Raw genomic sequence first — 27,253 nt, 5'->3', positions numbered from 1 at the left:
ATAAATAAATAATACAGCTAAATAATTGACATGTGTGACTTGGTATCCACATTGTATCCACATAAACAGACATGTGAAACCAAGAGGCCGTTTGAAGCCTACAGCTCACCCCGCCTACACGTGTCTGTGCTAAAGGAGAAATCTTGAAGCATCTGGATAAAATCCAGTCCAGGATGTTGCTGTGAGGCACTGTACCTCTGCCTGCCTATTAGTCTCAACTACAGTTCACTGAAGAAGTAGGTTAAAGTGTCGGAGAACAAAGGTGATGATGGTGCAACAAAATGTTTCACATAAAAATTAGAGCTTTAACAGCTTAGGTCTCCAGGTGGAGAAATACTTCATTTTGTTGAAATGATATTCCAACAGGCCGAGGCAAGTTATACATGATGTCGAAGAGCATCACACTAACCAGCAGCTGGAGAATGAACAAGCTTGCAGTTTATGTGATCAATTTGCTTCTCTGCAACAAAAGCTGTTGATACTTTTATATGCAGCTTTTTAAAGAAAACACATTGTCCACACTATTGGCAGTGTTTATAGAAAGTGTGATAAATAGTTCCAAGCACTAACAATATTGCACTACTTCTTAAAATATAACCACAGACACAACAGCATGACAGAAGCTGATACTTCTCGTTCACATTAATGTATATGAAAACTCTGTGGAGTTTAATGTGTGTTAACATACTGGATGGAGTTTTCTTCATTATTGATATAGTAAAAGAACATGTAAGAAGGGGTATTCAAAGGCTGAGGAATCATGCCTCTAAATGTAAACCCTTTGATCTAAGTAGAATAAGTGCATCTTCATCACTCTTCAGACGCCACTCACTAAAACCTCTGTTTGGCATCAAAACTGAAGCCTGACTGGTCAAATCATGCATTCATTAATATCAACACTCAGCTCAGTTTAAACTGTTTTTGTGCTCCAGGTAACAAACTTAAGCATCACGTGTTTAATGTTTAACCTGAAAACAACGGGTGTGTAATTTTTAGGTATTCCTAAGCTTCTACCAGGCGACACTTGACACCTCTGTAAACACAGAAGCTTTAAAATCAAGGAGTCCTATCTTTGTTTAATTGTTTGTACACCAGGCAACCCATCAGATAAAGTAGAGCACGACTTGAGTTGAAACGACCTGACCATATTCATATTTGCATGTATTTGATCCAAGAGAAGCCACAGAACAGGTTATGTAATGCTTATGAAGTACAGCTTTCCTCCCAGCCAGGGTTGTGTTTCACTATTGTCAAGCAGATAAAGGTAGCTTACAGTCAGTGGTATTAATGAGCACACTGTTGAAATCATGTTTAAATAAACTTTATATGTGCATATGTTTTCTAGAGAAATGAAAAGAGTTACTTTGTCAGTGCGCTGATGTATAAGTTCTCAATATGTTTGTGCGTGTTTGTGTGTGGGCATGCATGCAAGTGTGTGTAACTACTCAAGGGGAAGGGTGGGGTAAAGAGCCATGATAATCTGCTTGATTCACACAAGCCTTTCCCCACCCTGCCCGGGGCTAAGCCAATAATCACCATTCCAGGGGACTGACACTGGGAGATAGTCGTCCAGCTTACAGGGGGGTGAAAACTTGTGCTGATGTTATCTTATATGCCATATCATTAAAGGCACCATATAAAATACTATCAAGCTATAGGCCAGTATGGGTGTTTATAGTTCAGAGAGGTCCAAAAGTAACTGAAATTCAGGATAACAGTGGTAAAAACTTATTTGAAAGGAAAGGTACTTGTTGTAGACTGTATGTTGCTCCAGCAGCTACCTTTCACAGTTTCGGCAGGTTAGAATCAGTTTCACCGTGTCAGCAAAACACAGCAGGCAGAGGAAGAATGCGCAGCTGAAAGAGGTTATTGGCTTACACAGAAGGGGAACTAGTAACTAGTAATTTCTCCTCTTATAGTAATAAGTAACTCCTGCAGTCTCGTTTTATTAAACACATAGCAAGATACAGCTGCGAATTAGGCTGCTAATCATATCTAAGTTATAGAAGAAATACTTAATATATTATAAATGCCCAAAAGTCTTAAAAAAAACATATCTTTATGACGTACTTAAAAGTCGCTGTGGTAAAAGTTGAAGAAGAAAAAATAGCAAGCTGACAAGTGAAGACATACAGAGGTGTGAGTCCTGAGGGCAGTAAGCGTAATCCCTCCCCGTCAGACTGCGAACAGTGAGCTTGGACTGCTAAATGCTCCAGCCTTCAGAGGGACGATGGTGGAGGGCTGGTAAAGATGGCGGCGCTCTCCGTGGATGGGAGATACGGATTAAATTGTGGCCAACAAAGCGCAGAAAGAGTCACTGTATTACATGTAAAGTTAACCGAGACAGCACTGAGGGCGATAGAGACCTACCAAAACTGTACGGTGAGTAAAACGCCGTGTATTTCAAGAATAAGGACTCAAACTGACACTGCTCGGATCAGCTAGGAAGTCCCAACTGCCACGCATAGCTAAAAGCTACAAAGTTAGCTAAGCTGTTGACAGAGCGAGTTTCAGCTGGGTTTTTTGATCACATTAGTCGGGTGTCGTGAAAGTAATCAACGGCAGAAGATAAATGAGACCTTGGTCTTATATTCTAGCCAGGTTTTACGAACTGACAAATATGATTTAACGTAAAAACCTGTTGGTTGAGCTGGACGCTGATTAGCTAACGCTAGCTCTACGTTATTATGTTGTACTGACCAACCTAGTCCATTTTTTTCTTGCCAAACTAATGTTGCTTACCAAATTAGGAAAGTGGTAGGCTCATATCGACGAATACACTAGACAAGCTTCATAAGCATAGCGTTTTAACATTAAAATATTAAATCGCAGTCAAGTAACCTGAACTTTTTTCGACGACGTTATATATTAAGAGCAGGAATGGAAACATAGATTATCACTCATTTATTGCTAACTTTGATCACAGGTTCGTGCCGTTTGAAGCATGTCGATGACTGGTTAGCTTGCCATATGTTTAGATTTAGCCAGCTGGCAAAACCTAACAAAAACCTGGCAGGGATATGGAGCTCCTAGTCAGGCTCGCCCTTTTTTAACTGTTTAACTTTGTTATAATCCGTTGCAGTCAACACTAGCTAGAGATACAACTGAGCAAGCATCTCCAATGTTTTCATAGGACAATACATAGGACATTTATTTATTGAGTTTCTTTCTTTCTTTCTTTCTTTTTTAATTCATTTAATATATATCTTTTTCTAGTTGGCGTCAAGCTTCACTGAGAAGAATGAGCCAGCATTTATAAATATGTATAATACAAGACCTTAAAAAAATGAAAGGAAAGCAAGAAGAACAGCTTATTTTTGGTCCTTTTTTTTTCTTTTTTGCATTAATGTAATGTATTTCCATACTCTTTCTGAACTAATTCAAGCCAGTGTGCTGTAACACAAAGTAGTGCTTTTAAAACTACTGTTTGCTCTGGATCACTGCATGCCTGTGCCGATTAAATATAACTTGTTAATCTTGAACCGTATGAATGGTGTAATCTTGTTGAGGTGAATGCAGGTGGACTAATCTGGAGAACCTCTGCAGTCTTGAATAAGGAGGCCTAAAGCCAGGTTACCTGACTTTTCTCTGCCAACAACAACGTTGTTACGTAACACACTGGCCAGGTCTAGGTCTCCACTCAGGGATGATACATTATAGCTTGCTAGTAGGCTATAGTGTGTTGAGGTTTCTGAGACTTTATCATTTTATTGCATATACACTTACCTGTCTGTCTGCCAGCCACACATTGTATACATTCTTGTGTGATAAGCTTTGGCTTATTGTCAGCCCCGTGAGAATTCCTCTTGCAAATATATGTGTTTATAAAATGTGGATATAAAGCAAAATCCAAAATGATTATTCACACGGTTTTGTGACAGCTGGCAGGCTGCGTTATCACTTAGTTGAGGGAATTCTTTTGTGACAGCCCGTGCTACAACCTTATTGGATGTGGTAATGTTGGTCTGTTCTCTGCACTGAACAGCAGCCTGCAATCTCTTGCTGACTGAGCAGCCAAAAACTGCCTGCTTTTTGTTTCTCTCTCCCTCTCGGTAATGTGTGCTGTAGCTAACCCAGTCATCGAACTCGGGAAGCCGGCTATCTTTGTCTTTCTGTGGTGATGTGAAATGTGATCAGAACGGTGCGAGAGGAGGGAGTATGGCTTGGAGTAGCACAGCTTTTACAGCCATGACATATTTATTTCAATGTTTAAAAAAAAAAAAAAAAAAAGTGCCCATTTTATCCAGTCACCTACTTCTTGAGTCGCTTTAGGAAGACTCAGCAACGTGGAGAATCTGTTGTTAATAAAATGCGCATACCTCCCACTCAGACTAGTTCACAAGTCTAGCTGACTGGTTCGTCTGTGTACTTAAGCCGGGTGAAGAAACTGGGAGTCATCTGCTTCTCCCAGCTTATTGTATACCGCTGAAGAGCAGCCACCACATATTTGTGGCTGTCACTCTTATTTCAAGTAGCCACTGGCACAAATGTAAATAAAAGAGATTTAGAAATCTACTATTAAAAATATCTGGTTTGTTTTTAGTGTCAAAACAAATCATTTCACCTACCACTTAAAGACACAGGTCATTTTGATTTATATAGCTTCTCTCACTCTCTCTCTCTCTCACTCTCTCACTAGTGGCTTTATAGCCCTCAGGTAAAGATTGTCTTTAAGTGGCTCGCTGAGCATTATATGCTGCAAATCACCCATGGCTTCAGAAAAAAACATGCAAGCTGTCCATACAAGGAAAACTGCAATAATTGGGTGACTGTTTAAATAGCTCTGGCCAGACCGATGTGCCATATAGCACTTTGAGCTTTGGAAATATGAGGCTTCACACTATTTGTCTGATAATTTACTGACCAAACAACCAGTTGGTTAATTGGTGAAATAATCTGAAGATCAGCAGCAGCACTGCATCAGACACAGCGCTGTTAACAAGTTCCCAGTTGCGTGATTGACAGGGATTATCTTTGCTGTGCTGCCTCTTCATTTTTTCTCTTTTGCATCATGAATACTGATTATGACCTAGTTACTTGCTCTCCCACAGACAAAGAAGGCACGTGCTCGTCAGATATCAGCTGGCTGTCAGCTATAGTCCTAGCAGCATGTTTTTAAATGTAGCCTTTAAACAAACATGCAGAGCAAGTGGTTAAGCGTTCAGCATTTGTCTGCATTATGATGGAAGCATGTGTTATAGGAGGAGTGGGAGTAAAGTGTGTAGTGTAGATTCTAGACCTTTATTTTCTGTTTTTTTTTTTTTTTTTTAAATGCTTATATATGTCTGTATATATATTTTTTTATTTCAGGGGTTAAAGTATGTGTGTGTTTTCCCCTTATTTGCAGAATGTTCCTTCTCTGCGACCAACGATACAGTTCAAGGGACTACAAGGGGTAAGTCCAACAAGGAAAACAAAAAACCTGGTTGTATTTTAGGTTGTGAGTCTTGCATTAACTGATAAAAATAAGCTTGCCAGTTGTATTCATTGATCCTAAAATCAGTAAAACCACTTAACAATTTCTGGCATTAACTCATTTTAGCACTTGTAATAAAATATAAATTCAATACAAAATGGCCAATTTAATGATTCAAACGGAATTGTTTATAAAGCAAGATCATTTCTTTTTTCTTTTTTAATGTGTGTTTTCCTCTGATGTTTAACACGATAAAATATCAAGTTAATAATTGGTTCATATATATTTTTGTATGATGTATGTACTCCATAATGGCATGGCTCACCTCCCATTAGATGATAAGAACTTGGGTTGTCCTGTTTCCTCATAACTCTTAAATTGTTCACATCATCCTCTATAGCTCTACTGCTGAATACACTGTTATACTGTTTGTGTTATACTTAATATGTATGTGAATTATTTGACAGCGCATTAAGATTCCCAAGAGTGACTCTTCTTCAGACGCCTTCCACAATTTTGAATTCTATCTGTCTAATGTGGGCAAGGACAACCCTCAGGGAAGCTTCGAGTGCATCCATCAGTATGCGTCGAGGTAGTGTTAATCGCTGGTCAGCTGAATCAACTGTTACTTTCTTACCACACGTTGCTGGAAGGTAATCCCTCTCTTGCATTACATTTCTCCCCCATACTCCCTCTTTGTCTCTAGCTCAGGGGCCTCACACCTGGCATTGTTGGCGACAGTACACGACAAGGTCACAGTGTGTGCCACTAATGACTCCTACCAGGTGACCCGGGAGCGCATGACCCAGGCTGTGGAGGACACACGAGAACGTGGGACCAAAGTCATCAAGCCTGGTGGTCAGTACAGAGGTAAGACCCTTCCTACAATCTCGCTTATTTCCCACTGCCGCAGTCAAAGGGCGGTGTGGATCCCACATGTCACCATGGCTTTACAACCCCTCTTCTCTCTTTTCAAACTCTGCCTCTTTTGAGAGCCTGAATAGGTGAAAGCTGACAGACTAACTCTATTCAAAGCCATTATTGCGACTGACTAAGCTATTTTGCCGTCTCAGTTTTTTCCAGATTAGGAGTCTGTCTGATAATGACAAATGGTGGCAGATAAAGCTAATGCTGTTTTAGTAATGCGTAGCTTGCCACACAGTACACGCTTTACTGTTGTTTTATTGTGTTTAACATTTATCTTTTCAACAAATTATGTCTTCATGTTTTCCTTACACATGAGGGATGTATAGTTGTTACAGTGTTTTATATACAGATAGCTGTTGCTCTTAAACTTGCTGCATGTTTAGAATGACTGCTGGTACATGCAGCTAATCTAGGCTTACATTAGGTATTCCCTGCTTTTCAGTTGTCTGACAACAAAGAAAGAATGCGTAAAATTCAAATACTTTGGCTTATGCAACGTTAAAAGATAGTTTGACTGATCACAGAGAGTTGATACTCAGCAATGTAACCAGACTGCATTCACAGGCCGCGCCTGGGTGGCAGCAAATTTAAGAAGACAACTTTGTTGTCTTCATCTTCTACAGTAATCAAGTATTTTAAATTTCACTATAACCCACGGTAAAGAGCTGTTGCCCTCTTTCTGTATTTATGTTAAGTTTTCTGATCTCTATCCTGATCTGAATTGTGATGAAATTTTGTTGCTTGCCAAAAAAGAAAAGGAGGGCAAAGTATATCTGTCCCATTTCACTATAGAAATCGCTACAAATCCCAGTTTGTGGTTTAATGTCATTATTTTCACACATACAAGTAAGCATTTAAAAATGTACACTATTTACTGTAGATGTAGTCTAAAAGCCTTTTTTTTTTCTGAGCCCTTGGGATATATTTGTATATTTGCATGTACTGTCACATATAGAAACTGGGAATCGAGATGATGTACAGAAAAGGGGGTAGGTCAGTCGTTTGTAGCACCTGGTTTGAAGTAAGTATCATATTTACAGATGCGCCAGGGGCCTTTAGATTCTTGTTTTCACAGGTTTTTGTTTCAGATAGCAGCCTCTAACTTTCCCTAATCTTTGTCTGCCTTCTGCAGTCGCATTTAAAAGCAGTAACTCCTAATAAATGTACAGATGGTCTGTACAGAATATCTCTTTCTGAAGAAGAAAATGTGTTAGCAAAAGCATTACGCCTGCTAGAATCTGTCACTGATCTCTGTCACTGTTTGCGAGTCTTTTGCCTTTTCTTTGACGAGGAGGGAGGGGAGGAGTTTTCCTTTCTCTTCCTTTCCCTAACCTTAATCTTTTAAAGAGCTTTAGAATTTCATAATGACCATGAAGAGGTATACAGGGAAGTGTTGACACCATGATTAAGCACATTGCTCAGTAATAAGGTTTCTCTGGCTTTAACGTCAACACTTTAAAATGGGTTCTCTAAGCTGCTTAGTGTAGTTATGTAGTTTGGTATGGTCAGTTTTCTTGCCACATACACTTTCACTGGAAATGGCATTAACATCAGGCCATATTGTCACTGGTTTCAAAAACTGAAATCGTGAATGTCACTGACATAACAAAAGCACTCATTGTGTCTCTTATATCCTGTAGTTACAGTTCCTAATGTCAGTTTGAAATAAGGTTTGACTTGAGCAGCTCAGCTTCTTCGGTCTTCCTATATGTCATTGACACTCTCACACGATTTCCTCTCAGAAAAGTTCAACCCATGTGTTGGTGACCCAATCCTGGTTAATGTCATTCACATACAGCAGTGGAGGATTTAGCCTACTGTAATCCATTAGTGAACACAGGTAAAAGAGTATTATGGTATAAGTTATTCCTTTAATATACCTTTAAATATACATATATATCCCCATCCCCAGTCCATAGGTCTGGCATAGATCCATTTAGCCTAAGCACATTACCAGGATTGTAATACACTGGTGGAAACCCTGATCCATTTCTTTAAGCTCTCACTATTATAATCATTGGATCAGTCCTAATGTATGTGTAATGTAGATGCAATTGACACCCACTTTTAATAAGAGATGTTAATCAGAAGTTCTTATCTGTCGGCGTAAAAGAATCCTGTGTGATGAGCCAGTCTGCAGAGGAGAGAAGTCGTAACTTTCCATTTTCCTTCTGTTTTGCAGGAAAGCAAGTACATATCCGTAAGCCTGCACTATCCACCCCAGAAGTGGTCCCAGAGCGTAAACGCTCCACACCCATCAACCCAGCCAACACTATTCGTAAGTGCCTTTCCAATAACCCTGTATCGCAGCGGCCGTTCAGAGACCGCATCATTCATCTGCTGGCACTCAGGCCCTACAAGAAGCTGGAAGTGCTAGCACGTTTGCAGCGTGACGGTATCAACCAGAAGGATCGCAACTCATTGGGGACCGCCCTGCAGCAGGTATTTCACAACAGGAGATTTAAATGCATGAGTTTGAACTGATTTGTCTGTTTATGAAGGCTAACAAGATTGTTGCTTGCAGAGCTGCCTGATGAAATCCTGCTCACTTTATTAATGCTTCATTCATGAGAAATGAGACTGTTAGTCGTTGAACAGTATTTACATACACAGATGTTTAGCCAGCACAGGATGTATGAAGTATCTATACCAGTATTCCTGCTGCCACAGCTTAACTTTGAAACTCTGTGTGTTTCTATGCAAATTAGGTGGCAAACCTGAATCCCAAAGACAATGCATATTCTCTGAAGGACTACATATACCGTGACGTCCAGCGAGACTGGCCTGGTTACTCAGAAGATGAGAAGTCTCAGATTGACCGGATCCTGACTCGGTACACAAGCAGCCAGTTCAGCTTTTTATTCTGATTAATTTTGAGTTGCCTTTGATTAAATTAAAAGCAGTCGATATATTGAAAGGAAATGTACAGAACAATAGGATGTGAAATACAGAGCAGAGATCCTCATGCTTGAATAGAAGCATCAGTCATTTGGTCACATGGCAAGTGCCAAAATATAGCCTCAATTATGCTCCTAAATGGTCTCCTGCTTGCCTGTAGTGATAAAGCATTTGTTCTTTATGGTGTGTAATTGGGCTAACACTGTTTACATTTTAAGCAGAAGTGGTTTTACATACATGAGCACAGTTTCAGCATTTCATTCGTTCTTTTGGAAACTCGTGAGAGAGTGAAGAAAACACACTGTTCTGTTATCTTGATGTGTGGCATCAGCCTGCAGTACATGCTATAGCTTCTATGAAAACATCGACACTGTTTAGACTAGCTTATGGTACGGTTTATTTTGACATTAGCTACATTACAGATTTGTGTTTTAGAGCCATTTCTTCTCCTTCTTGTGTTGTGGCATTGGAAAAATGTAAATTAAGCCTCATGAATATGACCAATCCACATTTTTAGCAGGTCTTAGTGTAATGATGGTTGAAGGCTACCCTCTAAGTTGCCCTTTCTTGCCACTTAGACTGTTCCCCACTGATAACACTCTGTCTTTTCTTCAATAGCAAATTAGGTCTTCCTAATGAGATAACTGCAACCTCATCCAGTGGTTCTCCCAAAGACAGCGTTCCCACATCGCCTCAGGTACCTGAACAACAATTCTCTAAAGCTCAACCCATGGTGTTATATGATTTTCAGACTAAATTCTGTGGTTGGTTTCGTTGGGGGGGGGTTTTGGCAGAAGCGTCAGCCAGACTTTGATTTCATTGATCCTTTGGCACCGAAGAAAGCCCGCATCTCCCACCTCAGTAATCGAGGGCCAGCCGCATCCTCCTCCTCGGATCGCCTTGAGGACGAGGGCAGCCTCAGCTCTAAACGCTCATCCCTACCCTCCAATGTCACCTCAGGCCCTCCCACTCATCTCCCCATCTCATCCCACCCACCTGCCCCCTCTCACCAGCAGCCTAGCCCAGCTTCTAACACCAACTCACCAAGCACCCCAGAGGGCTGTGGCACCCAGGACCTGCCCGTGGACCAGAGTTCCTCCTGCAGAGATCCTTCACCCAAGTCCTTTTCGTCCAATAGATCCCTGCAGGATCGCTATCAGCATCCTAACCCCGGTCCCAGACCATCCCCCAGCCCTCCGCCTTGCACCTCACTCACAGTTACCTCCACTGTCATTTCTAGCCCTCCCTTGTCCAGCATCACCAGTAAGAAGGTTAAAAAGAAGTCTAAGAAGCACAAAGACAAGGATCGAGAAAAGGAGAAAGGGAAGCGAAAGGAAAGAGATGGCAGTAGTTCTCATGGTGTTGTGGAGCAGGCTGTAGAAAGTCATAGAGCCAAGAAGAGGCAGAGCCCTGATGAAGCGACCAGGAGAGTTATCAGCAAAAGTTCTCACAAAGATCAAGGTGCGTTTCTGAATCTCTTGTATGGACCGCTGAATCAGATACCTGCAGTTCTGGAAAATTTATGTGTTCACTTTAACTCAGAAAACAGGACAGCAACCTTTACATTACAGGCTTCCATTTCTTTGCAGCAGCCTTTGCTTTTTCAGCAGCTGCACCACTGATTTTATGAGAAAACTGGGTTTGTCTTTTCCTATAAAAGCAGTGCATGTCTGGCCATCAGTACCTTTCTGTCCTGATTATATTGAATGAAAAATCCTGTGCTGTGGGTAAATGTCATCATGCAACAAACATTTACATTACTGTTGAAACATCAGGGATCAACTAAAAGAGACCTGTTCATATTCTTTACATCAGAACAAGATGGTTAAAAATAAAATCCTGTTGTTAGACAGTTTTCCATCACAGCAGCGTTGCTTATGTTTAATGTTCATTATAAATTCTGCACTTAGATTCTTGCATATTGCTGTCTCTCCTCAGACTCTTCAGACAAGGAGAGGCCAGTTCAATCCACTGAATTTTCATCCAAAATAGATACACCTGACTATATCCTGTAAGTAACTGTTATAATTCTAAAAGGGTCCATTATCAACACAGTCTTCTTTTTCTTAACCTCTCAGTTTTCAGCTTTTTTTTTTTTTTTTTTTTTTTTTTTTTAAATTTCCTCTTTTCTCAGCACAAATTGTGAAACAATTGCAAAAGAGGATGTTTTGAACAAACACAAGGGAATTAGAGTAGACAAGAATTAGGACACGTGAAATGCTGCTGTAAACACAGATGCGTTTCAGTGTGCATGCTAGTATTCTTTGTTCATTGCTGTACTAGGACTGTTTTGTACTTTCCACATCAGTGGTAATGAGTTCAGGGAATATCTTATCCATAGCACATTTGAAATGGAGAAGTGCAACAGATGTTGAACTTCCCATATGTCTATAAATGGCATGACCTTTTCAAAGGTGCATTCAGAATAAATAAAGTTTGGAAAGAGCATGTTCATAGTCCAGTGCTGGTATTGGTGTTGTCTGTAACAGCTCTTTCTGGATTGAAATTTCAAATTAAAACTTACTTTGTCACCACTTTAAAATGTATCTAATTTTCCTTTGTTTACAGGAAGTACACAGCATTGGTGTCCCTCGACCAGCGGCAAAGCTACAAGGACGATTTCAATGCAGAGTATGATGAGTACCGCCTGTTGCACGGACGCGTGGAGAACATCACCCGCCGCTTTACCCAGTTGGACGCCCAGTGTCGGAAGTTGGCCCCTGGCACCAAAGAGCATCAGGTCATATTCAAACTTTTTGCTTGGATACATTTTTGATGATGCTGATAACTGCAGAAAGACCACAATCATAGAAACGTGACACAAGCTGTTCTCTCTCTGTATGTGTGTTTCAATCATTTTCTACATTATTATACATTTGTGGTCCTGTTGGCTGTGACAGAATATAATGAAGTCTTTGGCTTTTAACACAACTGGCTCTTTGTATACTGCTGTCAAACAAACAGGAGGCAGTAATGATGGACGGTTTATTCATAATCAACAAAAAGTAATAGTGTTGTCAAAGTTTCACAGCTGCTCCTCAATCCAGAAACATCTGCAACCAGCAGGCGACAGACATTTGTTTAGAGTGCTAATAGTTTCATTCTGTGCTTCGGTTCAGGGCCCTGCTTTTGTCCCCAGCTATCAGAGCTTTTGTGTTTTTTATTTCCTTAAAGTAAATGTAGGTGGGTCAGTATTTCATTTATCTACAAAAAGTGAATGAACACGTGTTGTTTGTAATGTTTATACATGACGTCCATTGGGAACAACTAATGACTTTAATCATCTTTACAGAAGGTGCAAGAAGAAATCGTGAAAGAGTACAAAAAGATCAAACAAGTAAGTTACACAGGCTGTCATCATTTTAAGTCTTTGAGTGCATTTCTGCCTTTTCCCCTGATATAACCTAATAACAATGTGAATCCTATAACCAAGTCTTTACCTTTTTGAATGTTTGTTGCATTAGGTTTGGCCAAAATGTTGTCACACTCCATAATCACGCTCATTCTTAAGATCTGAATTAGACACACTACGCATACATGTACTGGTGGCAGGGTGGTATGTGCACACCTGTGTAAATGACAGTGTTTTAACTGATGTGAAAAGGTGCATTAATGTTAAATATTAAATCCTTCAAATATTAGTGCAGTATTGTTGCTTTATATTCCATGTGCATAAAAATTATTACATAATTGGACATATGCAGAAGCTCTTTCTGTCCTAAGACCGTTCGGAACTGTGAACTTATTAGAGTTTAGAGCCTGATTATTTCTTTGACTCCTCTTTTGCATACCAATCAACTCAATATGGCTATAAAACGTATTAAAGCAGGCTAAATATGAATGGTCACAAATACCAGTAAGGAATGGCAGCTGTGAGAAAGTGCTGAAGTCATGACAGCATGCTGAGATAACTTAACTTCTGAGCAGGAAGACAAAGCACCTCCTCATGGATTTGTATAGGAATGTCAGGCATGTTTAGGTAGTGCAGGCAACGGTAGTGCACTGTTTCCTTTTTGCTGTGTTTGTTCATGAACAGGGTGTCAAAGGAGAGCTTTCAGAAGCGAACTCTATCTGCCAATTCATAACAAAAGTGTCTGAAGTATGCAGAGTAAAATCTGGATAAACTAGAATTGTGGTCAGTGAAGCAAATCAGACAAAGATCCACAGTAAAGTTAAACATTTTACTCACAACTTTCAACCTTTTTAGTGTTTCTTGAAAGACTCCCTAAAAGTCTTATGTTCTGAAGTGCTCTGTAAGGAAGAGTGCATGCCACGATTGGTCAGGAAATAACAGAGCATTAGCAGGTTGACTTCTTTTATTTTAAGGATGAACAAAATGTGTAATTTGTTCTGTACTTTAAAAAATCAAACAGAGTGCAGCTGGTGAACTGACATTTTCTTTTTCTTTCTTTCTTTTTTTTAAAAAATAGCACAGCCCCAACTACCACAAAGAGAAACTGCGCTGCGAGTACCTGCACAACAAGCTGGCCCACATCAAGCGACTCATAGCTGATTTTGACCAGCGCAGAGCCCAGGCCTGGTGCTGAGAGCACAGTAGAGAACAGCTTCACTCATCAGTATTGAGAATGGAGGGTCAAACCAAGAGCATCTGTCCAGCTGTCTCTTAGCTATTGAGACCCCTTCAGTTGCTGCCTTCGCAACAGCTCCTTCCCCTACTTTCCTCACCATTTTTCCTTCTCCTGTTTTCTTGCTTCATTCCTCCTTTTCTTTTTGACCTTTGATTCCACAGGCTTCATTGGTGCCTGCAATCCTGCTTTTTGACTTTACCCATCAATCCTTTGCTTTTGCAGTATTTTTTTTTTCTTCTTCTCCTGTGGATTTGACACCACTGGACCAGTGGAAGGGGCAGTCTGCATGTGTGAGCGGGTTTGTCTCTAACTTTTGAAGGACTTTCTCTTCAGACAAAAGTATTTTTGAGCATCAGATAAAATATTAACATGTATTTAAGTAAAACAAAAAAGAGGGAGATCTATTTATTTTGTGACTCGTAGTGCAAAGTAAGAGTCTGCAAATGATATATTGTTTAATTTTTTTTTAAACAATGCAAAAAAAAAAATACCACAGGCCTTATGTGTTTTGACTTTGTGAAGCCATTTTGAACGCAGATCCACCTGTCATCTCATCTGACAAAGATGCCTGTCTTGCCTCATTTCCTCTCATCACTTCAAACGGCAGTGGATAACCACACTTCAATAAATTGCTGCCGAAGCTGAGGTTGAAGCTGAAGAGGAAGGAAATGAGACAGGAAGAAGAAATCACTTGAGCTGATTAAGAAGCAACAGTTTGTGTGCATGGGTTGTGAATTTAATTGCAATGATGAAATGGTGTTGAAGGTTGGCGTAAGCCAACCCCTCCCCCCACCCTGTCAGTAGGGGGCAGTATTTCCCGCACCAAACAATATTTAATGTTCACAGTGCATTATGGATGCCTTAAGGTGTTTACATTCGGAAATGTCAAGCTGGGCCTTTGAGTCCACTGGCTGTACAAAGAAACTACAACTGCCTAGAAACAGGTCTGTGTTTGTGTGTGTGTGTGTGTGGGTGGGTGGTGTGCAGATGTCAGTGATCGAGAGAGGAAGGGATGTAAAGTCTGGAAGGAGTGTTACAAATTGTGTGTGTGTAGTTGTATGGATGTGTATTATGTTGAATGAAAGGAAAAATAGAAATGTGGAGAAGAAATGAAGAAATATAGAAAACAAACAAAAAAAGCTGCTATAGTGTTTAAAACCAGCCAGGAACACTCAGGATCGACCTGGCTGGAGTAAGAGTACCTGATCCTACCTGAAGAAAGAAAGAAGATCCTTATTCGGTTCTTCTCTAGACCCTGCAAAGGACTACCCCCCTCCAACCTCTCGAGCTTTATCCAGCGGCAAACAGATTTTTTTTTTTTTTTTTTTTTTTTTTTAAAGGTTTGAAAGGAAGCAAAATGTTATCATCCACCAGAGGACTTCTCTGTATTATGATGTCAGTGTGTTTGATTCTGTTGGAGCTCCACACAGCAATGAAAGATGTGAGTTGGAGCATTTCTTTTTCAACATTGATACAGATTTGGATGAAATTATTTCAATGAGGGAAATTTTATTTACTAAGTTGTTTTAGAATGTTTGCCAAAAAATGTAATTGCCTTTTGTTTTTTTGGTCATGCTTCCATGGAGTCAAATTTCTGATTGGGGCTAATGTTGAGAAGTCATTGATTATGCAATGTCTCTCTTCCACTGAAATAAAACTTCCTTAAATGTAGGGATGTAAAAGAGGAACTTTGTCATTGTGCTGTTGACGTGTGAAATATTTCGCAGACAAGAGTCTGTACTTTGTTTTGGGGGGGGGTGGCACTGTTTATTTTCATTTCCCACAAAAATGAATATTGTTCTGTCCTGTTTTTCATTATACGTGATTGTGGCATTCTGTCAGATAGTCAGTCTCTGCAGTAGACTGGCTCTTTGGGTTGGTTGTCAGAATCAATTTAGGTTTATAGCAAACTCCTTGACTTTTTATTTTGGGACAGATAATTAGCACTTGTATCTACAAGGTGTCACAACAACAGGAAAATGTCCATCCCGCTGTGGGGGAAAGGGCTGGTATTTATACTGTTTTTCCTGGTTGTGATAATTTCCCAGAATTAAGAGCTACAAAGGGCTACTTCACATAACTTCCAAAGATGTTTGTTTTTTTGGGGGGGGGGTTCCCTGTAAGAGCTAATTCAGAATATAATGAACAAACAGTATATGAATCAGTGTGGAGGGGTTTAGTGAGGAATACCGAGGAAGTTTTAGATTTCCCAGCAATGTTTAAACAAGAAGCCACAAGTCCATTCTGAAAGAAATCTGATTCTGCCCATCTGAAAATGTACAAGACATTTCAATAAAAATCAACACAGTTTTACCTGAAAGATATTTCGCTTTTTTTTTATTTTTCTTCTTCTTTTTTTTTTCCCTTTTAATCACAAAATATAGTTATTATTAAATCGTGTTGGGATTGTTATTGTGTTTTTTTTTTTGTTTTTTTGTTTTTTTACAAGGCTTGTATGCAAAAGACAATTAAAAGTAGAAAGATGTATAGTACAAAGACTTAAGAGTGGGTTAGTAATTAAAAGGTACTTAAATATAACTTTTTCTAATGGCATCAGAGAGTGGCTTCATAGGAATGAGATTCAAGCTAGCTGGCAGTAATCCAGTGTTTCAAAATTCAATTTCAATGAGAGGTACAACTAATGTTAAAATATCCTGTGACCCGTCACACGTATTTTAATATAAGATTAGTTTTCAGAAACGAAATAACGGTTATATGAGCAGATGCCTACTATTAATGTCTGCAAGCAATGAACACAAGGTAGAACATGAGTTATCTGATACTAGTGTCCTGGTTACTGAGTGGGTCCAGAAAGGGATCATATTTTATTTGTGATATTCTAATCTTAAAAAAAAAATAAATACTGAATTTCCCAGAGGGATTAATAAAGTTTCGTCTAATCTATTTTGTGTGACTAACATTCAGATGGTGCATTTCTGTTCACTTGATGACAGGGCAGATAAATGCCAACACCTGGGGGTGACGACCCTCAGGAGGTAGAGCAGGTCGTCCACTAACTGGAAGGTTGATGGTTTGATCCCTTGCTGCTCCAGTCTGTATGTCTCTTTGAGCAAGATACTTGCTTACCAAGTTGCTTACCAGTTTAAATGTTACAAAGGTTTAGAAAAAAATTGCCTGGGTGAATGAGGTACGTTGTGTAAAGCACTTTGAGTACTCCAGTATAGCAGAAAAGTGATATATAGCAAGCAGTTCGCGCTCATCTTCCAATTCTTTCATTTTTCAGCTTCACCTCATTAACATTTTATACAGTGTTGCAACAGCTTCATGCACAGAAACGGACAGACAGACACACAAACACCTGCTGAAGTCCTCAAAACTGCTTTTGTGGTTAAAGTAAGTGTGTCTAGCAGCACATTTTGCCACGATCATACACACAAAGAGACAGACAAGCTCACAAGGTGTAAACAATACCAGCCTCGGTGATGCAGCTGGTAATAACAGAGCTTAGAGGGACTGGTGTATTCAAAAATACCCACAACTGTAAAACAGTTATGGGTACTTATGGGCACACACACAAAAAACCCAATAAAAATGTGCAAGATATAATCATGAAACTTTATAACAGAGTAGTTGAGATCAAAATGATGGTTGAGTCTGACCCACAAACACGGAGTAAGGGGCATCATTTATTCTTTTTAATCTGTAGCATGCATCCTGTGACTCACTGTGAGAGGCAGCTTGATCTGATGTTTCAGTACGTTTTAAGATGTGTGGCGTGAGAACTTGTATTCTTCACACCTTCAGTTTCAGTTCTTGGAAACAAAAATGCAAACACTCATATATGTTCCACCCTCATCTAAATGCAAAAAAAAAAATCAGGCTACCTGTTCGGATATAACATCCCTTGTTTAACAAAGATTCATGTGGTCCCTGGAGTCTCTCATATGCCTGGAAGCTTTCCCTGCACCAGACAAGGAAACAGCTGCATACATAATATGCCTCCGGCCTCCATGTAGCTTGTCCCTGTGGCTTGGGGAAGAAAACCGGTGAGACTCAATTAAATCGGTGACAGATGCCGTTCTGAATTCCAAAATATCACTTTGGTTCTTATTATACTGCTCTCACTATGACAATTCAGCATTCACATGTTCCTACCCTTTATGATGTCTCAAATTTATCCCAGTGGCTTTGCTGACGAGGCATTGCCACAGGCTGAGAAGACATAATCCACAGAGAAGCCAGAAAAGAATAGACTTGGATGTAACCCCTCTGTAATCACCAACGCTTCCACTGGTTATTGCAACATGATTTTTTTATTTTTATTTTAAGTATTTGAAATAACATGAATTTTTAATCTAACTGTATAACTCTGATATACATAACAAGTTACTTTACATCACTGACTATACGTTTTTATGCTGTCAGCTGTATTTGAAACACTCATTTGGCAAGTGAGCCTTGGGGGAAGAGCCCTAAAACAAATTCCTACAACTTGAACTTGGTGCTTTTGTGAATTGCTGCAGCTGTCTGTGGGTGCCCATGCTCTAATGCAGTCTACACATAGATAGTATAAAACATTCAATTCAGTTTTATTTATATAGTGTTGAATCACAACAACATTTGTCTCAAGGTGTTTTATACTGTACGGTAAAGACCCTGCAGTAACAATCAGATGCTCCCTGTGAGTAAGCACTTGGCAACAGCGGAAAGGAAAAACTCCCTTTTAACAAGAAGAAACCTCAGGCACAACCAGGATCAGGGAGGGACAGTCTCCTGTTGCAGCTGGTTGGCAGTGAGAGGAGAAAGACGCACTGTGGAAGAGAGCCAGAGATGAAAATCGCTGTTCCTATATCAATAGCACCAGCGATGTCATCTATTGGTTTGTGGCGTCCGATTATGAAACCTCAGGGAGGACACTGGATGGTTACAGGATAAATGGGCACACCTACATTCAGTACAGTCTGAAACTACCACTTGAGCCTACAAACTACAGCGGAGTCGCCCCCTGCTGCCCGTTAAACATAATGCAGGTTTAAGATACTTCTGAACTGGCTCTACTTTTTCAGACACACAAGCAACGTGCATCTTACGTCTGCAGTAGTGTTTAGATTTGTGTCAGATGACCAACAACCACTTCCCTACTCAGTGGTTTTACTCTTGTGGCTGTCCGGTTCGTGCCCAATCTGTGCGCTGTCTCTTTAAGAAGGAGGGCGTGACTTGGAATGATTGACTTAACCAATGACTGTTGAAAACAAAGAGATCACGTTTCTTCTTCTGCATTGAAAAAATTAATCTGGAAAGAAAAAAAAGGAAAGAAGTAGGGAACTACTCACCTCCTCGTCACTTTACCGAGAAACTTAAAATGGCGCAGCAGTTTGTCCAGGCGAAAATTAAGGGCGACAAAGTGGTGGTGTTTCTGAAACCCACCTGTCCTTACTGTACCATGGCTCAAGAGGTTTTGGAGAAATACAAGTTCAAGCCGGGACATTATGAGTGCGTTGATATAAGCAACCACAGCGAAATGGACAGTATGCAGGACTACTTCCTGGAACTTACTGGAGCCCGTACGGTAAGCTTACAGCCTCTCCGTCTCAAGCAGGGCAAGAGCTTTACTTTAATACACACACACATAAATTCAGTGTTAATATCGTTGTATCTTCAGGGCACTGACACAAAATTTAAAGAACACTTCTACGTATTTGTGGGAAATGAAATGTAAGCATCGTGGCCTTAAAGCATTAAATGGAAAATAAAGCAGATACAGATTTTCCATATAGGATTAAGGTAGATAAAATGTCCAGTGAGTGCAGGAAATGTTCCTCAGAGATTTTGGTCCATTTTGAAATGATGACATTACACAGTAGCTGACATGACATGGCACATTTTTTCTGCTGGAAGCAGCCAACAGATGATAGTACACTGTGGTCATTTAGAGACTCTTCAGACCAGGCAACGTTTTTCCAAACATCTGTTTTGGGCTGTCAGGCTTGTAGCCTCATTTTCCTGTCAGGAGTGACCAAGTGTGCTCTTCTGCTGCTGCAGCCTGCCTGCTTTCAAGGTTCAACATGTTGTGTGTTAAGAGATGCTCTTCTGCATACCTCTAACAAGTTACTGTTGCCTTCCTACTAGTCACTGGATATTTTCTCTTTTTCAAACCATTTTTTATAAACCCTACAGATGGTTGTTCAGGAAAATCCCAGTAGATCAGACCCCAAGTAAGAATGCCCATTTGATAATCTGGAAATCCCCATTATTACATGAATCACAATTTCAAGAAGGAACTTCACCTCCTGATTATGACATTCTTCAAATCCAACACACGCCAGCTACTACAGTTTTTTTGTCCTTAAAGTATTATTTTGGATCTGTTCTGCTTTTTTATTATCTATGTGTTTGTTTATGCAAAAAGCAAATGTACTGTGGTAGAAGTAACTACTCGAGAAGTGTTCTAGCATATGATTGGTGGCAGTAACACGAGGGAGTATGTAATGAGACAAACAGGAGAAAGAAGTCTGGGGTTGGGTCCCTTCGGGGAAGTTCTGACTGTCACAAGCTTCATAGTCACCCGACTTCACCCCCATCTCTCACTTAAACTGAGAAAATCAAGCGTTTGTAACATGAGAGAAGCTCCCTGTGCTGATTTTGATTGTGACGAGATAAAATGCGTTATCAGATTTTGCTGCTCATGCATGCTGCCTTTGATGCAGAAGCCGTGGCAGACCAACAGTACCACAGATATTCCGATATTCATGCACATGTTTCACAGATCACTGACCCTGTGCACGAAGCTGAAAGGGAATTTCTTCCTTTTTTCTTGTATTGGTTCAGGTCCCACGAGTGTTCATCGGTGAGGAGTGCATCGGTGGTGGCAGTGACGTGGCGGCCCTCCAGAGGAGTGGCAAACTGGAGGGCAAGTTGAAATCCATTGGGGCCCTGCAGTGATTCACCTGAAGGTCTCCAGGTATGGCATGGACTGTGAGAATGTAGCTTCCCTTCACCTTAAAGTACAGCACACACCCTGTTACTAATGCTCGAAATAATAACAACTGCTTAGAAAGTGTAAATTAGGAATACTCAAGGAAAATATTATTTAACAACAAAAAAAAGTGGTGATGTTTACAAATCACATTTCGTATTATTAAAAAAATAATTTTATAAGTTATATAGTTTGTTTCAACGTATTTTATAAAAGCTGCTACTGGATCTGCTGGAAACTGATGCCAGGAAGCTCCCAGCACACAGTTTCTGTGCTGATATTAATAACATTTGGTGTTTGGCGCTGTGCGGGTAATGAGTGGGATTATTGGTGGAATATTTAGGATTCAAGAAATTTCACAAACTGACTTGTTACAGCAGCGGCCTCCTGTTACCACACTTGAATTCAGAGAGCTCTTTAGAGTAATCTATTCTTTCACAAATATAAAGGCAGACAGTACAGCTGGGTGATTTTCTTTTTTTTTGTATATACCTGTGGCCCATCAGGGTTTAGCTTGTCACTAGGTTTGGAAATTGGTATTAATAGGTACTAGCAAACCTGCGCACGTCTTCGTTTGGCACTCAGTTGAACTCTCAAAATGTACAAATATATACGATTGTGGGATTTGTATAAAATATTTGTATACATCATACAGCTGTTTGCAATCACATCACTCTAATATTTATGCAACATTTCATTAAGATCGTTCCACTTATTCAGGAGGAAACATACGCTATGATCATTACAGTATGATTATTAAGAAATTATTAGTGTAAAATGCATAATTCCAGGGAAAGACAAAAAACAAACAAACATATAAGCAGTAACTTGACAGTGAAGACAGTGATGGAGTCAGCGGTATGTTAAAACATGTCTTTATTTAAAGTCAGACGCCATGTATTCTACAGTCTGTACAGCACAGGCCCAGAGGAGCCATGTGTCTCCACACTAGGTGTGGATGCAGCACTGGGATACACTTTGTTTCACAGTCCAGTTTCACCTGCTGTTTGCTGATTCGTATTAGTAGGGATGCACCACCAGGATTGTAACGTTCTGGGTTTTTGCCAATGTTTAAAATAACAATTTGGCTGATTTCTGATCCTAGTTAGTTTGATTTATTATTGTGATAGGACAAAAATAAATAAGTGAACTGTTTCAGCGTCTTTCAGCCTTTCATCACACTATCTCGCAGTGAGCACAAATTCAGTCATACATATTTATGAAAGTGGATCCCAGAGATGATAACGGCAAACTCTTGTGAGCGAAGACATTCGCCAATGTTATTGGTGAATGTCATCTATGTTGGCAATAGGCCGATGTATATATCTACAAGGCGACTATCAATCAATAAATCGCTGCATTCCTGTTTATTAGCAGATCAAGATGTATTCGAGGATATTTACACACAGAATTTAGTGGAATTTGTGCAGCAGCTGGTTAAAGGATACCAACTGCACACTGTCAAAACTTGACAGTGGGAGCTTGCTTGTACTATATACACAGAATTTCTGTTAATACTGCAGAAATAGAATATGAAAGCATTACACGCCGCTTCCTGATTGATTGTGATCCACAGATTAAAAAAAACACCCATCTGCTAGCTGTCACTGCTGATCGCTTTCACCCTCACGTAGGTGAAGGTTTATTTAACAAATTGAGCCGTTATGTTCCATTTCCCCTTTTTTAAAAATCGAGTAAACAGCCGTGAAACATTAGACTGGAAAGTAGTGCCACCCTGTTTGTCTCGACTCCAAATGTTAAAAAAAACAAAAATCATGTCCACATACGGTATAGTTTACAAAAATAATTGAGCACCAATAAATCATAATCTCTTTATGATTAAAAAACATTTTAAATTAAAAAAAAAAAAAGATAAAAGAAATATTTCGTATTCACCCAGAGGCTTTGAGATTTTTACTGTACTAACTCATGTTCATAATATGGTGCTCTTTTTTTTTTTTCTTTTTCTTCTTCTTCTTCTTCTTTTTTGTGACAGCGACAGGTCGTTATTTATTATTGCAAACAGAAAAGCATGTTTTCTCATTAACCCGCAAAGGAAAGCGTGTAAAAGTCCGCCTCAGTAGATTTTAAAAAGGAGTTTTTAAAGAAAAATGTTATTACTGTTGCTGATTTGGTTTACAGATATTAATTACAGGCTAGATGCTGTTTGATTTGAGGCTTACATTTGAAGCCTTTTCTCCATGATAGTGTAACTGCTTCATTTGACACCTATGTACTCTACTGTGTGGTTATAAAAATCAGTCTGGCTGCAAGACAGTTTATGAGGCTGTGTCATCGATGTGAAAGGATCGACTAAAGTGTTGTAATTAAACCTGTCCTGCTCATTTGCTTACACATGAAAATACATATGACGCTGCTAACAGCAGCAATTGTGGATGACTTGCATCGTGACCATTTGTTTACCCTAGAGTCAATAATTTATTATTTCAGTGCTGTTTAACTGACTCACTCAAAATACAACCTCACCCAGTTTCTTAAACCTGGGGAGAGGTGAAGCAGAACCAAAGAAAGAAAGAAAGAATGATGTTTGGTGCAGATCTGGATTGTTTAAGATTAGGGCACTGGGAGGAATCTTTCATCTGTATTGTCAGGAAATTTTAGGATGTAATTTAGCGCAAAAGGTGACATGAAAACAGTAACAATAACCCCAGAGACTTTTAAAAGGCTCTGGATTGAATGGAAAATAAATTAAATGAACACTGAGCTTTTGTTATAGAGATGTTGTACACAAAGGTTAGCTTCCCTCCCTTCCCAGGTGTGTTTACTAAATTGCTGTGGCCAGTGAAAAGTGGAGTTATTGAGCAAATCTGCTGGAAGCTGACTTGGACACCTACAGTGAATGAACCAGAGTTTAATGACACACAAGGACTGAGTGAATGAGTGAAAAGGTAACTCAGATAGGCCATCTCTTGGTCATGTGACTGAACGGGAGACCCGTACTTCTGTCACATGACTTACTGGTGATAGCTAGCTCACTGTTTAAAATTATTCACACAAACTGAAAAGTAACGAGTTGAACAGCATAAAATGAACGTTGCTGCAAAAAATAAAACAAAGTAATATTTCCCATGACTTTTTGTTAGATCTTAACAAAATCTTAGAGGGCTTTTCATTGGGCCAATCAGAAACTTCCCCCCAGGGGCATTAAAGAGACAGGAGCCATGAACAGAAAAAGGGGAGCGTTTCAGAAATGTGCTGCATGCTTTCATGTTGTGGAACAATAAAGTATGTAAACCTATTCTTGAGGAGCCTCAAAATAAAACTGTGAGCCTGTAAATGAGCTATATATGGGCACTTTGAGAAACTGTTTTCACAAGTTCACAATCTTTAGATCAGATGGGATGCATCATGAGTGATCAAGGGTTTCATCTATGACAGAGAGGTCCTGCGTCAATCCTACAGAAGACACACAGAAGCTATTGAGTGTTGAGGAGATCTTCCTGTTTAATCAACCTGAAGTCACATTACCCGTTAATGTAGTTTGAAATAGTTTGCACATGATCCTGGTTGTTTTCCTGACAGATGTGTGGTCATTTGATATATCAGTAATTATACTGAAGCCATTTTGTGTCACTGGTCAATATTGAAATCCACAGCTTTGCACGCCATTAGAAATGCGATCTTTCACAGAGATTCGGCCAGTGGCCAGTCATATTAAAGTCTTATTGGGTTTTATGGATCAGTTTTTTTATTATTGCCCTCGAAGGAATAGTCATATAAGGATGCGCCAGTCAGTCCACTGAGGGAGGAGAGGCGCGTCGCAGCAGTTTAACAAGTCTTTCCTTTTCTTCCTCTGCATCGTTGTCTCTCGATCAGCCCTTCATGCAGCAGGATAAAAGGAAAAAAACATGTCTTCTGTCAGTTTTCCCACACGTCGATGTGCACTGGAATCCTTTCTTTTCTTTTGTCATAGTCTTCCTTTGCTCTTCCCCACAGATGGTTTTGGCGTCCAGGTTTGGTCACATGACAAGGCAGCGGGACTTGCGGAGTTTGCGGCGTCGCTGCTGGTACTCACTGAGCTCTTGCAGGTAGCCTCTGGACGGCCATCGTAGCCTCTCCACTTGCTCGCGCTCCTCATCTGGACACATATAAACGCAATCACATGTTAGACTAATTTGTACTCTACTGGATGTTTTTGTTCTTAAAATGTTAGAGGAAGATTTATCATACTTGACCAATACTCAGACACATATGGAATATGAACTTGTTGGGCTTTTGTTTTTGTAATCTTGCTGTTGCCCTGTAATATCCGTCCAATGGCCTTTAAGGAGGCTGATATTTGTATGACCTATGATGACAATAAAACAGTGGGATTGCTACACCATTTTGCTGTTGATGTTGTCTTTATCTACTTTGATGTGGTCAGTAATATGCACAAACATTACCCTTATATTATATTTAATATAAGGGTAAAGTTATAGTACTAAACCTAGTATGAGGAGTCACTATTTAAAGGTCTGACAGGTCACAATCTAATTTACAAACACGGTGCTTTATGATGCTGTATGGGAGGTTTCCACAGGTTTCCAGGACCATGCTTGATTCTCCAATTTAAAAAAAAAAATAAAAAAAAAGTAAGTTAATGATTTTAATTTTATTATCTAAAAACAAGTGGATGTTCAGTGTGGTTCAATTTCAATTCACACATAACTGATGAGCACTTTGATTATACCTCATGTAGTTTTAGACGGAGCCCTGACTCAAAAAAACAACAACAAATGGGATTATTTTGCAGGGACTATGTTATCTGAGGAAATACTTGTGTTATTTCTTTTTGTGTCTTTCACTTTTTTTCTTTTCTGTTATATTTCACAACGTTAAGTGTACAGGCTAATTATCCCGAATGTACAGATCATCTGTAATCCTTTTCTTCTCTTTTTGTTTATATGTATAAAGGAAAACCATTGTTTAAAAAGGATAGGTCTATATACATTACATGTATGCAAATGATGTGTATATGTATATATTTCAGTGTGATTATTTATAGTAAAGCAGTTTCTCTTTTTAATCAGTAGATTGTTGTTGAGTTAGGACACATTAATTGCACTGCAGGGCAGCATGTGACGATTAAAAGCTACACTTTAGGTATTAGAAGTAGCACGTGGTCAAAGTAGCCATTAATTTCGCTTGAATCTCTCTATTTATAATTATTTCCCCTCATCTATGTTCTTACCATGTTAATTATACTCTGTTGTTGAGCCACAGATTTACAGTTGTTGTCCCTCCTCCTGCATTTCTTCCCCACTAAAGCGAGCAACAGTTTCCTATGACTGTAAGGGCTTGTTATATTATTATTATTTTTTTTTAAATAACAAAAGAACAGGGGGCTTCATACTAGTTGTTTCTGGTACTAATGTCGACAGTGCAGATGCTAACATGTTGGTTAATTTGACATGTTTTGCTGCATCTATTTGTAGTTTCTTTTTTCTCTTTTAAGCTCCACCTTTTCACTTTTGTTTGTCCATCTTTACCACTTCTTCCACATTAAACTCTGTCCCTGGCCCATCCCTTACGTCACACAGAGAAGATAAGGGATGGGCCAGGTGTGTTAAGAGATTTTATTGGTCAATGCAAATAAGTGAATGGGTTATTGTGCAATGGCTGGTCAAGCTGGCCTGTAGTCTGTATAATTATATCGACAAGGAAAAAGGAGAAATCCCAGAGACAGGGCGGGACAGTCTCTGGGTGGGACTGTCCCGCCCTGTCTCTGGGAAGTGAAGCTGGTGCTGAAGTGCATTAAATCTGCTTTCTTTCTGTCCAGCAGGGGGACGACTTCTCTGCTGAAAAAAAATTCAGATTGTTTATAAGTCTGGTAAAACAAACCTCCTGTTTACTTGTTTTATGACCTCAGTAAACACTTTCCTGATGAGCTGATGATCTCAATCACTAGTTTGTTATTGAATACAAAATATTAATTTTGTAAATTAGGGTCAAATGGACAGTAAAGCAAGGTATGCTTTAGCACATGGCTATTTTGTGTCACTGTTGTGTGAGTGACTAATTCTTAGTTTCCCTCAGATCCCTTACATCTGGTTTCAAAACAAGACTGGTACAGCAAGAAATGCTCAATTTGGGGAATAAAATTGGAAATCTTGATCGAGGTAATTTCCATTTTTTCTATACAGTCTGTGATTTTGGCTGGATGGACTGGTGTTTGGGGGGGGGACACCTTCACTTTATTTCAAAGCACTTAATCACAGGGTAGTTTCAACACTGCAAAGGCTGCTCCCTTATTCGCAGGTGATACCTGTAATAGTGTTTAGAACAGTTATCCCTTTAAAATTGCACACTGACCTGAGAGCTCCAGGAAGTCAGGTTTATGACTGAAGATTAGGTAGTTGTTGGCGATGAAGTGGAGGAGCCAGATATAGAGCTGCTCTGCATTGTGGCACTGGAAATCAATAGAGACACTATATGAAATGCAGGTCTTCTCCTAAATGAAATTGTATGAGCATCTGCTAGAGA

At 39.6% G+C, this 27,253-nt stretch overlaps 3 protein-coding genes across 4 annotated transcripts in view; 2 read left to right on the top strand and 1 right to left on the bottom strand.

Annotated features, from left to right (window-relative positions):
• The first annotated feature begins 1,586 nt into the window (after positions 1-1,586).
• ell2 (elongation factor for RNA polymerase II 2) lies at positions 1,587-16,150 on the top strand. The gene is made up of 12 exons (XM_040029119.1): positions 1,587-2,382; positions 5,348-5,395; positions 5,884-6,008; positions 6,123-6,286; positions 8,526-8,785; positions 9,052-9,176; positions 9,860-9,938; positions 10,036-10,702; positions 11,180-11,252; positions 11,810-11,981; positions 12,534-12,578; positions 13,672-16,150. The coding sequence occupies exons 1-12, from the start codon at positions 2,251-2,253 to the stop codon at positions 13,786-13,788; spliced, it is 2,007 nt and encodes a 668-aa protein (XP_039885053.1). The 5' UTR covers positions 1,587-2,250; the 3' UTR covers positions 13,789-16,150.
• A 2,895-nt stretch (positions 16,151-19,045) lies between these two features.
• On the top strand, positions 19,046-25,112 carry glrx (glutaredoxin (thioltransferase)). The gene is made up of 3 exons (XM_040029133.1): positions 19,046-19,360; positions 20,620-20,752; positions 24,725-25,112. The coding sequence occupies exons 1-2, from the start codon at positions 19,154-19,156 to the stop codon at positions 20,731-20,733; spliced, it is 321 nt and encodes a 106-aa protein (XP_039885067.1). The 5' UTR covers positions 19,046-19,153; the 3' UTR covers positions 20,734-20,752; positions 24,725-25,112.
• rhobtb3 (Rho related BTB domain containing 3) overlaps positions 21,627-27,253 on the bottom strand; it is a 31,591-nt gene continuing 25,964 nt past the window's right edge. For both annotated transcript variants that reach the window (XM_040029121.1, XM_040029120.1), the window contains exons 12-13: positions 27,083-27,179; positions 21,627-24,866 (exon numbers count right to left, since the gene is read on the bottom strand). In XM_040029121.1, coding sequence (XP_039885055.1) covers positions 24,748-24,866; positions 27,083-27,179 — 216 coding nt within the window. In that variant the 3' untranslated portion in view covers positions 21,627-24,747. The remainder of the gene's footprint in view (positions 24,867-27,082; positions 27,180-27,253) is intronic.

The sequence above is a fragment of the Simochromis diagramma genome, unplaced genomic scaffold, assembly GCF_900408965.1.
Source record: "Simochromis diagramma unplaced genomic scaffold, fSimDia1.1 OVJJ01000483.1, whole genome shotgun sequence".
NCBI lineage: Eukaryota > Metazoa > Chordata > Actinopteri > Cichliformes > Cichlidae > Simochromis > Simochromis diagramma.
Note: the sequence above shows the minus strand (reverse complement) of the source record. Positions and strands in the feature narration are given on the sequence as shown.